This window comes from Lutjanus erythropterus, chromosome 1 (genome assembly GCF_056507025.1).
Source record: "Lutjanus erythropterus isolate fLutEry1 chromosome 1, fLutEry1.hap2, whole genome shotgun sequence".
In the NCBI taxonomy this organism is placed as follows: Eukaryota; Metazoa; Chordata; class Actinopteri; order Lutjaniformes; family Lutjanidae; genus Lutjanus; species Lutjanus erythropterus.
In genome coordinates this window covers 19,135,167-19,148,210 of record NC_139317.1, presented here as the reverse complement: position 1 = coordinate 19,148,210, position 13,044 = coordinate 19,135,167, and the positions used below count along the sequence as shown (strand labels likewise).

Here is a 13,044-nt window from a genome sequence, read left to right as displayed (position 1 = left end):
TGGGAAATCTGCGATGTTTTATGTGTTAATCCCATAAAACTGTCACTCAACACAAGACAAACCCCGGGCCTAAAGCGTCTCAGTATTAAGAGCAACTGTATAAACTGAACCAATATTTATGTCTTGGGTTCACAGTATTTCTCTAGTGTAGTAGACAGTAGTAGAATGTACATTTACTCAAGTAATCCGTATTTCCACTGTCCGCTACTTTATACTTACACACTACAATGTGGGGGCTAATATTGTACTTTTTACTTCACTACATTTATTTATTTTATATTTATTAATATCAAATATAGATAATCTTATAAATTATGATGCTGTACTATACATTACACTATCCAGCAGTATATCAATGAGCCCCACCTTTACCAACTGTACATTAAAGCATGAACACAGTAATGATAATTTAAAAAAAAACAACATATTATTATATAATACTGTATATAGCACTCTGAAATTGTCCATCATGTATTTTTTACTTTTAGTATTACATTGTAGTATTGCTACTCTTATCATGTTAAAAGATCTGAGTACTCCCTTCACCACTGTTTGTTTGTTCTGTTTTGAGAGAGAGAGAAAGAAAGACACAGAGGAGTTTTTTTTGTTCTTGTTTTTTCAATTTTGATTCCCAAAAAGCTTTGCGTATAATTGCACGCAAATGACGTATGTTCTAAACTTATTATAAAATTGATTTCTTTAGCTTAAGCCTTGAGATTGAGGTGTGGATTTTACCTGGCTGCACTGTACACCTTCAATGTTACTATTAACGTGTTCGCTGCAGAAAATACTGCAGAGTGCAGCGCTTGCGTTGTGTTTTATATAAAAAAAAAAAACTGCGCAAACCTCTGCGCAACTCGCAGCTGCTTGAATACCACACAGAGAGGTTGAAGTTCAAAGTTCGAGGCAAAGATATTTTCATGGCTACAAGATGTGTTACACAGCATCGCACAATTTTCAGCACAGATTAATCTCAGTCTCGACAACACTGTTGATCAGACAGTAAGGATTGAGTCAATTTTAGAGTAAATACGAGTTGTTTCTTTTCATTATTTTCGATGCTCAGGAGGTCCTGGAGTGACTAGTCGCAGTGTCGATCTCGAGTTGACATCTTTGCTCGGCTGCACGGTTAAATAACATAAGCTAGCAGCAAGCTAGCTCTGAAAGGAGGTGGAAGTAAACAAACGCGTTATAGCACACAATTTAGCTTCTCAGAAAAGTAATAACCATGGCATTGCAAGTGTTCAGTTAATATAGCGCGTCCAGTGACATTATGTCAGCCTTGTTGTTGCAGCATCGCGCTGCCCTTTGTAGAAAATACAGCAGAGCTTTACTCTGGACGCTGTCAAGACGAAACTCTCATTTACTATCAAACAAGCCGATATACAACGATAGTTTTAAAAATGTGCTGTCCAGATGGGATAATGTCAGGAAGATGCTTCTGTCAAAATCGGAGCGGACACTCACAAGTCAGCCACAGAAACTCATCCAGGTAAGACAAAATATATCAGATTCACCAAACGTTATAAGCTTATATTCATAGTTGATACTGGTCCCTGTTAGTAGTTTTAGTCATTAATCAATATGGGGGAAAAAAAACATAAGAAGTTGTGCAGTTTGATCTTTATACCTGTAGCCTGTCATTGAGACTCTTTGCGTTATAAATGTAAAAAATGAAAAAAAAAAAAAGATTCTGCTGTAGAATAATATTAAGTAGAATTTCAAACTGAGATGCAATTCAGTAATGCAGCTGATAGGATAATCGAGAGTCACCTGCTTCTCATGACTGATACTGATAATTTCACATTTTTGTATTCTTAAAAAGAATTTCATGACTTTTTCATGACTGACACTGATATCGATGACACAACCTTGAGTATCTCTTTCTCTCTCTTAAACACCTAAGCATTATCAATACTTTTTTATGGATGCATCAACCAAGCCATCTAAAAAAGCATCATGCTCCAACTGTGAAATTAATATTCTAGTCCCATGAAGGAAGAAATACACATCCCACAACATGACTCAGTTATGTCGTTGCTTCTTTTCAATGAAGCTTTTTCACACACAAAACTTGTAGCAGCATTTGCGATTGGTCAACACCATTCAAACTGTCAAAATTAAATTTAGAGAAATGGCATAACTCAACTTTTTTGCTTTTTTCTTGCTTGAGCTTAAAACAACAGCACATAGCCTACATGATCAGATTACGCTTTTTCTTTTTCCTACATATCTGATACTGATACTGAATATTGTATTGGTCCGTCCCTAGTGGACAAAGATGGATGATTTAATATCCCACCGCTCTGACTGAACTGAATCTGTCTGGCATCACTCTTAAAGAAATATGATCATATGTGAGATAAGGAAAAGATAAGATTAAGGAGATATCCTTTTGAAATTGTTAATAAATATTACTGGGCCACTTACATGCAGAAATTAAGAAGAGACATCAACACAAACTGTTCTTTCCATGGTGAATATCCAGAAGCAGTGTTACTCCTGTTTTGCTTTGCTCTCATACCAAGAAAATCTGGCATAACCTTTGCAGATTTGTCATTGATCATATTTTCAAAGATTTTGGATTATTATAGGAGTAGATGGTGTTTGCTTTCATTAAATTCCCCCCAAAAGGGGACAAATAGTTTTTTCACAATGAATCTAAATAAATTCTGTGACATAATCTGTAAAATCAGATGCTATTCATCAGCTTTAACTTCACAGTCTCAAAATAATAAATAATCATTAAAAGATTACTTTTGATATTTATCGTGCATCCATAACTAATGTTTTTCATTATTTTTAGGCCTATATCTGGTTTTAAACAGAGTGAGCTGTCTCCCTTAGCTTGACGTTGGATTATTAACTTACATTGTCAGTATCAGGTGGCTACATTTGGAAGTGAACGATAATCAATGGCCCCCATTACAAACATTTAAAGGGAATTCAAAATTAATTGTAACTCTGTTGGATTTGTTTCCAAGTCTGTAGCCAGGACAGTTTTAATAAATGTGATTAAAGTGTTATTCTGCTATGTGCAGCAATTGTTTTACTTCCTCTCTGTCATGTTTTTCTGGTATTTTGTCTCAACAAAATTTGTCCCAATGTTCCCATTTCAGAGTCTTCTCCACAGACCCCTGGGTCCTGACACGTTGGGAATTAGCAAAGATTTAATCAGGAGCCACCTGCTGAGAAACCCCGTTGGTTTGGTAAATCTATTAGGTAAACACACCTTTTATAATACTTACACATATGATATGATTTTATTTTAAAGCTCCTTATGATGAAGAAACACTTTGATTTCAGGGTCAACAAACTTCTTTAGTACATCTAAATCAAAACAAGAGAAAAATAAAAGTAATGGACCAAAGGGAAAAACTCCAGAGGAAGATGAGGGTAAGTGATGAATTGCTCTAGCTGCTTTAGCACATGGCTGCTCAGCGTCCTTTCTCTGATCCTTTTTATTCTCTTCTTCCATAATCCGCCTCACCTTTTCAGAGGAGAAGAAACGTCGTGAGCAGGAGGACCAGATGTACCGGGAGCGCCTGCGGACCCTCTTCATCATCGCGCTCATCATGAGTCTGCTGAACTCCATTAATACCAGCGGCGGGAACATCTCTTGGAATGACTTTGTCAACGAGATGTTGGCGAAGGGAGAGGTGTCACGTGTGCAAGTCGTTCCTGAGAGTGACATTGTGGAAATTTACCTTCATCCCGGAGCTGTTATCTTTGGACGGCCAGTATGTTGTGCCTGAATGAATGCAAACACACATTAACCATCTGAACTTAGTTTATTGCTAAGCAGTTTCACACATACAAGGAATTTGCCTTGATGATTTTGGTGCGATACAAATAAAGAAACAGAAAAATAAATAGAGCAAGTGCTCAAAGTCAAGAAGCACAAATAGAAAATTGACAGTAACATGGAAAAAATATTATTCAAAATTATAAAATTATAAAAGAAGATTATATGTCATTTAACATGAAAGGGGTGTCCAGTTTTATGCAGGTATTTGTAAAGTATTCACCGAGGAATGTGCAGAAGTTCACAGCATACAGTATAAGAATACTTGAAAATACCTGAAGTGTGTAAGACATGCTCACCTCTCATTTCCTTTGCAGAGGCTGGCGCTCATGTACAGAATGCAGGTAGCCAACATCGATAAATTTGAAGAGAAGCTGAGAGCTGCTGAAGAAGAGCTGAATATTGACACCAAGGACAGGATACCAGTGTCCTACAAACGCACCGGTTTCTTCGGAAAGTAAGAACGTATTAACCTTGATAAGATAAGATATCCCTGTATATTGATCTCATACAGGGAAAATTTACTTGTCACAGCAGCTCAAAGATGGAAAGTACCGGTAGAAAAGTGTGAGTCATAAATAGAAACACCTAAAAAAAATAAAAATAAAATTTAAAAAAAAACTATATACACCTTTCACTTATGTAGATATATGGACCGTTATACAGGATAATTGTACATATGTTGTGCCATGCAATAAATTCTTGCAACAGAGATTTTGTTGCACAGGATAGAAGCAGCAGATTCACGGAATGGTTTCACAGTGAGTATATATTATTGCACATTGTAAATACCAATGTAGATATTCAGGCCTTTCTGTATATATATATATAAAATATATAAGAGTATATAAGAATATATTAGACAAAAGATTTATCTATGTATAAGACAGTAATAGCACAGTAAACATGAATGAATAAGGTGTGTAATAGTATAAGTTGTTAAAAAAAATGAGAAAAAGAGAACAGACTTTCAATCAAAAGAAATGCATTTATGAAGTGCAAAGGTTCAAAGGAGCAATATGTAATATGCATGCATAAGTAAGGACAGTTGCTGGAGCTCTGCCTGAGCACAAGACATATGCACCATCGTAAATGAACCATCACAAGGGAGGACGAAAACTGATCATCTGTTTACAACGGTCAATATAAAGTTAAGCCTGTTGTCTTGAAAACAAAAGCCCTCACTCTCACTGCCTGCCAGAGTACATTGACATATTGCTCAGTTTAATCGTTATAAAGATCTACACCTTCTAAAAGATTATTGATGCTTTCTTACAACTCAAAACACTCTCACTGATGTGACTGACTCTAAGTCAGTCAGCATTAATTTGAACTCTAATTAACTTGAAACAGATGTACAAAAGAAGTTATTCATGTCTGGAATAGAAATTTTGAAGGGGGACACTGCAGCAGCAGCGCTGATGTCAGAGAAGTGAATATTTCAACTTCACATTTCTCCTTAATTTCTGATGCCATATAATGGTCATTTAATGATTTATTGCAGTAAATATATTACAGATTTCTGCTTCAATGAGTAATTTTAAAGAATGCTCTCCACACAGAGTAAAATGATGTCAAAGTAAAACACTTCAATGCAGTGTTTTTCCATCTGTTCACTTTGCAGTGCGGTCTACGCTCTGGGCATGGCAGCTATCGGTGTGGCTATTCTCTGGTATATCTTCCGACTAGCAGGCATGGGTGGCAGAGAGGGCGGCTTCAGTGCTTTTGTGAGTGAGACCACATGAGCTAATTGACCTGTGTACATTTATTCCTTTCCGCAGACTTAACTGGCATATTAATCACATATTACAACATGCTTAACAGAATCAGCTGAAGATGGCCAAGTTCACTATTGTGGATGGCAAGTCGGGTAAAGGTGTCAGTTTCAAAGATGTAGCAGGGATGCATGAGGCTAAGATGGAAGTAAAGGAATTTGTTGACTACCTCAAGGTAAGAAACCAGACTAATGTTTGTAGCCATGATTTTTTTTTTTTATCTTATCTAATTGATGGTTTAGTTCACACTTTGCCACAATATCTACTTGATGAACTGAAGTCCATTGTATCTCATGTAATCTCATGAGCGAAACTTTTATTTACTGTCTGTTCCTTACCATATTCATGTTTTCCGTTGTCAGAATCCAGAACGTTACCTCCAGCTGGGAGCTAAGGTTCCCAAGGGTGCGTTGCTGCTTGGGCCTCCTGGCTGTGGGAAGACCCTGCTGGCTAAGGCTGTAGCCACTGAGGCCCAGGTGCCGTTTCTGGCCATGGCTGGCTCTGAGTTTGTGGAGGTCATTGGAGGTTTGTAAAGTTAGCATCAGCAGTTACTATGACAAATAGCCCGTCAACATACATCAAAATAATGCAGATATAAGAGAAGTTACTGTTGGTTATGATAATATTGTGATAGATTAAATGTCTGTTCCTGCATTGTAGTGCAGGGATACGATGTAATTTATTGAAAATTTTGACTTTTCTGGATGTATGAAAGAGGTAATACAAATGACCAATTGTTTCTCAAAACTTTGTTGTGTGTGAATTTCATCTGTTGTACAACATAGGCCTTTTTTATCATTACTCTCAGATATATTTGCATATACTGTATGCAGTCACTGACTATGAGGAAAGACAAGTGCAAAACAGAGAAAAGCATTCAGAATCAAGCAAACTATGTAAAAGAATAAGAAGAAATTAGGAGAAATGGGGAGCACACTGGAATAAACACTAGTTTATTCCAATCTCTTTAATTAATTTATATTAAGCTTTAAAGAATATGTCAGCTTCTCCATAACATGAACATCCTTGATAATTGGGCTATAACCAGTTTCTAGTTCTGTCTTTCTTACTTGCAGCGAAAATTATTTTAAATAAATGCTTGTCTTCCTAAAATTATGTTTTTAGGTAATTGGTCTGTAGTCCATAGTATTATTTACTGAAACTGAATGGAATCTTAATATACAGTATCTGTAACCACATGTATCTACCAAAAGGACTGAATAACGTTGCAGTCCCAAAAAATATGACTTCCAGCACTTGAAGTCATCTGTAAAATGTTTTCTTCTTAGTTGATGTAATAAAAAAATGCATCACATTCTTCCAGCAAAATTCTCGCCACTTCACAGCAGCAGTTGTTTGCCATTGGATAGTACAGATGGACTCCCATTCTCCTCTGTCAGTGACATGGAACTTTCTTGCTTCAATCTTAATGTAGAGATTGATTTATTTCCAAATCCACTGTAGAGTCTAGAAACAAATTTGGTGAAGCTTTGCAATCCATATTTCTTTTGTATTTCTCATAAATTTACCTGTTATCACTGGATAGAAATTGTGTCTCCTTTATAGATATAAAAAAAAAAGTCCTTCTGTTTCAGTGTGAGTTGTCTTTTAGAGTTTCTCTCATAAAGGCACAGCAGTCAGTGAGCCTCATTGTGGCCCAAATCTTGAACCTGCTGTCTGAAGCATTAGAGGTAAATAGACAGTTAGAAGTTTTGCAGCAACTTACACTGTGTTTGTGTGTAGGCTTGGGTGCTGCCAGGGTCAGGAGTCTGTTCAAGGAAGCTCGAAGCCGAGCGCCCTGCATCGTCTACATCGACGAGATCGATGCCGTGGGAAAGAAGCGCTCCAACAACATGTCAGGTTTCTCCAACACTGAAGAGGAGCAGACCCTCAATCAGCTGCTGGTAGAGATGGATGGTGAGCAAAACTTTAACTGCAATTTGTCCTGAGGCGACTTTTCAAACAGAATAATGAAACTTTGAACTCTTCTTTTCCTTTGCAGGAATGGGGACGACGGATCATGTCATTGTCCTTGCTTCCACTAACAGAGCCGATATCTTGGACAATGCTCTCATGAGACCAGGCAGACTGGACAGACACATCTTTATAGATCTGCCCACACTGCAGGTAGCCTTCAGCCATTTTTATTATAGTTAACCAAAACTAAACTAAAACTAGTTTGAAATAAAAACTAGACTGTAGATGAATGATGAATATGACTACGTCTTTGGTTATTGTCTTGATGTGACACATAGCAGCAGAAGGTACTTATGTGATGCGGTTGCAGAGGTGAAATCATATTTCCTGTTTTTGTATTATTGTAAAGCAAAACGTTGTTCTTTGTTTCTGTGGGAGGAAACTCCATAGCTTAATTTAGAATCTTAGATGAGACACAGCCTCTGTTTTTGCTGCTTTGAAAATATCTTGAATGATGTCACCACTTTAACTTTTCAACACAAACTAAAACATGTTTCTTTTTGTGAGCCATTACATCCCTTTTACCCAAATTTGTATCCTGTTAAGCTGTTCCTCTATCTCAAGCAGACAAACTTCATCATATCAAGACAACTAAACCATATTAACTGTGTAGCAGGTTAGTTGGTTAAAGAGATTGTCAATGAAATCTAGTTTGTCTCCTTTTTATGGTTGTCTCTCAGGAGAGGAAGGAGATCTTTGAGCAACATTTGAAGATCTTGAAGTTGACACAACCAGCTAATTTCTACTCTCTGCGTCTGGCTGAGCTCACCCCAGGCTTCAGTGGTATTCATACAGCTATAAACCTCCACAAATAAACATAAGCTCTCAATCAACAAATGTGAAACATCTTTGGGCATTGCAACACTGTCGATGTGTGCTGACATTCCTTCATGTGGTGATCAGGAAATCTCTGTTGTCCATCCACTTTGTCTCCGTAGGTGCAGACATTGCTAACATTTGTAATGAAGCTGCGCTGCATGCTGCCAGAGAGGGACACAAGTCCATAGATACCTTTAACTTTGAGTATGCAGTGGAGAGAGTGATAGCAGGTAGGATGGTCTACTGTATTATGAGGAAGACAACACATTTCATATGTCTCAGTGGCAAAATCTGACAAATCTGTGTGTTTGTGTGTGTGTGTTTTAGGAAGTGTAAAGAAGAGTAAGATCCTGTCTAAAGAGGAGCAGAGGGTGGTTGCCTTCCATGAGTCTGGACATGCTTTAGTGGGATGGCTACTTGAGCACACAGAGGCAGTCATGAAGGTAACACGATTCTGTTCGACCGCTTCTCGATGTAGTTTTTGTTGTCATTTGAGATGTAATCATGCATTAATTCTTGGAATAACTGGAAAAATTAGTTCCCGACTGGGACGATTCACTTCCCCTGAAGTTGTCCGTTGGCATGCAATATGGTGGTCCAAAGTGAAATTGGGTTGATAACTATATTTCAACTATTTAGCATCAATTTTTTGTTCTCTTGTATTTATAATATGGTATTAGGTTGTAACAGTTAGTTGCTGTCCACATTAAGTGACTTAGATTAGTTAGAAAAGCATTAATGCTGATAACGGTAAAGAAATACTGTAGTGTTTCAGGTAATGTACTGGTGCAGGGTCCATGTTGTTTCCACATTATGACTCATCAAGTTGGAAGGATGACTTATAAACTCAGGACCATCCAAGAAGCACATGAATGCAACATATGATGTGTCCTGTGTGTTAAACAATAGTATGTCTGTCATATTTTGTTTCAATCAGATTAGTCCTATAGAGAAAAGTCTGTAACTTTCCACAGTGTGGCTTAATTGATGCTTGTATTTTAGCATTTTATTTGAGAGTATAGATTAAGTGTAAATTTACATTAAAAAGTAGTCAGACACCATAACTAAAGAAATTGTTTAAGAGGAGCAACTCAGTATCAATTCTCCTCCAAAGCTACCAACGTTTCATCTGCCATTTCTCCACTGTACTGATATGAGTGGCTCTTGAATTTTTCTTTTTCTGCAATTCATATAGATGAAGGAACTGTTTATTCTTTAAAGTCTCTTTTCTCTGCTGATCTGCCTCGACTAGTATTTGCTCCATCAGACATTCACACATCTGACTATGTGTCAAAATCAGACTGACCAGGACATCAAGCCATGTGTTAAATGTTTAACACTCAGTTAACATTAGAAGATTGTTACTGCCTGCCAGATGAGCCACCATAAATCTCAACCTCGGTACGTTTATGATTGAATAGTTAGTTTAGTTCAGTTTTATTTCTGACATGCCAAATGTTTGGCCCGTCCCACATGGTCAGACTTAAACAAAAAAAAAACATTTAATACACAGAGTGATAGACAATTAAATAACACAGAAAGAACTTGAAAACGGTCCTGAAATAGCTTAACCTTTGTTGAAATCACAGACGGATCATGTGGTGTGTTTTTCAGGTGTCCATTGCCCCGCGGACTAATGCAGCTCTGGGATTTGCTCAGATCCTACCTCGTGATCAGTACCTGTTCACCAAAGAGCAGCTGTTTGAGAGGATGTGTATGGCTCTGGGAGGAAGAACAGCTGAGGCTATCACCTTTAACAAGGTTACAACAGGTACGCTCCATCTATTGTATCGCCTCCTGATGAATCTGATGATTTCACGTATCCTTCTGATATCTCTGGAATTATTTCAGAGCTTTCTGCTGCTCAAATTCATCCTCACTCTCAATCATTATTACAAATTATTATTGTTGTGTTTTATTCTGATATGGAGTGAGACTGTTTTGATTGTTTGAAATGACAAGAATTTTTAAAATCTGTATTTTAGAAATCTTGTTTCAAACCTTTTAATTATTTTATTTTAGAAAAGGACAGTGTTTTTATTTTGCAATTGTACATAATAAAAAAAAATCAGACATATAATTCATGCCATTTTTTGCACATTCTTAGGTCATTGCTGGCTACTTTTATTTTATTTCATTAAAGAAAGAAAGCAGAAGCACTTTAAGTTAAAAGGAAAATTGATTTTATAGAAACAAAATTGATGTACGCATCAGATTTATTTATTTAAAGACATTTTTTCAAGTCAATTTTTCTTTACTTTTTGTATTGCAATAAATATCATACTGTGGTCTTTTTATAGTTCTATCATCGAACCTGCTTTTGGTATTTTTACATCCATACAATTTGCTGAACTTTTCAGACTGTGTTGTATACCTTGGTGTTAATTATCCTCACTCCCTTCTCCCAGGAGCTCAAGATGACTTGCGTAAGGTGACACGTGTGGCCTACTCCATGGTGAAGCAGTATGGCATGTGTGACAGTGTTGGCCAGGTCTCGTTCCCGGAGACAGAGGAGCAAGGTGCCATTGGACGCCGTCCTTTCAGCCAGGGCCTGCAGGAGCAGATGGACCACGTGGGTTCTAAAATTAGATCAGTTCTCTGTTAGCCCACATTAACACACTGTGAATGTTGACAGAATGAGTTCTGGTTATCACCTTTAAGTATTTTATTTGATTTTTTTAGCTTTTTACCGTAATGCACTCCTCATCTCTGTTAATTTTTACCCAGAACACAGTGAATGTTGTTGCATGTGGTCGTAAAGAATTTGACAGCACTTGTTGTTCTTTCAGGAGGCTAAGATGTTGATAGCTCGTGCTTACAGGCACACAGAGAAGCTGCTCCTGGACAACAGAGACAAGCTCACACTGGTCAGTTTGTGTGTAGACCGTAGCTTTTTTTTCCTTTTGGTTTAGTCTTAATTGTAAGTCACAACTAGTCTGCATCTGTCTTCCCAGTTGGCCAATGCACTGCTAGAGCGTGAGGTGGTGAACTACGATGACATCGAAGCCCTGCTGGGTCCTCCCCCCCACGGGCCCAAGAAGATGATAGTCCCACAGAGCTGGGTGGAGGCTGAGAGGGACAAACAAGACACGGGAGAAGACGAACCTCCGCCGCCTCCCCGCAAACGCAGAGAAGATGACATGGATCCACAGCTGGTCTGATCTTCAAATATATGTCTCTGAATTATTTTCCAGCCGCAGCATTTTGTGGGGGTTATCAGGGCTTGGGTGAATTTCATAAAACCTGGCATTGATTCCTGACTTTGAAGCTTTATAGGCCTGAAAGTGAAATCATCAAAGTTTTTTAAAATTCTACAGTCCATGCAGACCTTTTCCAGTTAGCTGACCCATTTAGATAATCTGAAACAGGCCCAAGCAACCCAGTGCAACTTTGAAAATGATTATTCGGGAGGGATTCCATCTTTTTTCTCATGTGCTTGCTGCACGGCCATATCATTCTGCAGTGGTCCTTTTAAACAGAATGTTTCTAACTAGAAAAGCCCTCTAATCAACATTTACTGTATGTAAAATCAACAATTAAATGCTCCGTCTTAGAATTCCCAAACACAGCGTGCTAATACATGAAACAGATGTGGAGTCATTTTTATGCAAACACTCTGTAGTTTATACAGGCTTGGATTCAAGTATCATATTTCAGAATTTATGTTATTTCACATCTGCAGATGACTTAGCAAAGGAGCAGCCAGCTCTTTGTAATTCAAGCCATTCTATACTGAAAAAAAAAGTTGACTTCAGGGGTGACTGTACTTTGTCAGAGAGATTATATGCACCAAATATATTTGTATTCATTCAGGTGACTCATATCTACACAAACACATTAAATGGATAGTTTGGATTTTGAAGTGGGGTTGTAGAGTTCTCCAGTTTAAAGCACCGAAGCTAATCAATGTAGTGCTGTGGACAGGATCAGCAACAAAATGTATTTTAGCCACTTAAAAAAAGGATCCATCTATTAAATGTACACTATATTACAGAATATTTTAAGTACTTTATTTTGTTGCCAGACAGCTTTTTCCTGACAGGAAACTACCTTTATATAAGCCAAATATCACTCTTTCTCGCTCAACCAGACATTAGCAAAATCAGTAATTTCACCTCACAGAACACAGGGGTTGCTGGTCTACAACTGCTTCTTTGTGTTACTGTGTGACTTTCAAACTAATCTTTTACAACACAGAAGTCTCACAATAACACAAACATACAGACTGAGGCAGTGGTATATTATAGAATGGTGGTTTCTGATGTCTGATGGAAAGGTAAAGCGGTGAAAATATTTTAAATATAGCTTACACTTGAACTGACATTGAATTTTTTGGGTGGGCCTTTTTAAAGTGTCAAAAATTTGTTTTGATGCTGACCCCGTCCATAGCTTTACATCGCTTAACATGCTGGTTCTCCTCTCTGCCTCTCCATACTAGGGGCATGTCAACCGCCATCTACTGCAGGACTTATCATCGATGAGTACCTCATTCAGCCCTACATCAAATAATCCAAACTATCACTTTAAGATCCATTATTATTGTGATTGGTATTGGACTGAGCTGTAGTAAGATTGTAGTAGATTGCTGTGTAAAACAACATTTTTACATTTTGAAATACTCCTTTAAGGCTGAAATATCAAAGCATCTGTCACGTTGATTATTAAGTG

The 13,044-nt window shown here is 37.5% G+C and overlaps 1 protein-coding gene across 1 annotated transcript; it reads left to right on the top strand.

Moving 5' to 3' along the window:
* Nucleotides 1-917: 917 nt before the first annotated feature.
* spg7 (SPG7 matrix AAA peptidase subunit, paraplegin) lies at nt 918-12,695 on the top strand. Its single transcript, XM_084715874.1, has 17 exons — nt 918-1,492; nt 3,120-3,222; nt 3,307-3,396; nt 3,499-3,740; nt 4,123-4,262; nt 5,430-5,532; nt 5,630-5,755; nt 5,943-6,105; nt 7,324-7,497; nt 7,583-7,707; nt 8,238-8,340; nt 8,496-8,606; nt 8,704-8,819; nt 9,991-10,147; nt 10,785-10,948; nt 11,166-11,243; nt 11,331-12,695. Exons 1-17 carry the CDS (start codon nt 1,274-1,276, stop codon nt 11,535-11,537), a joined length of 2,421 nt encoding a protein of 806 aa, XP_084572000.1. The 5' UTR covers nt 918-1,273; the 3' UTR covers nt 11,538-12,695.
* Nucleotides 12,696-13,044: the final 349 nt, after the last annotated feature.

Bases quoted from the DNA above. Each gene is read 5' to 3' on its own strand.
- spg7 (XM_084715874.1), top strand. From the start codon at position 1,274: ATGTCAGCCTTGTTGTTGCAGCATCGCGCTGCCCTTTGTAGAAAATAC. The intron at 1,493-3,119 runs GTAAGACAAAAT...TTCCCATTTCAG, and splicing joins AGCCACAGAAACTCATCCAG to AGTCTTCTCCACAGACCCCT. The intron at 10,148-10,784 runs GTACGCTCCATC...CCCTTCTCCCAG, and splicing joins CTTTAACAAGGTTACAACAG to GAGCTCAAGATGACTTGCGT.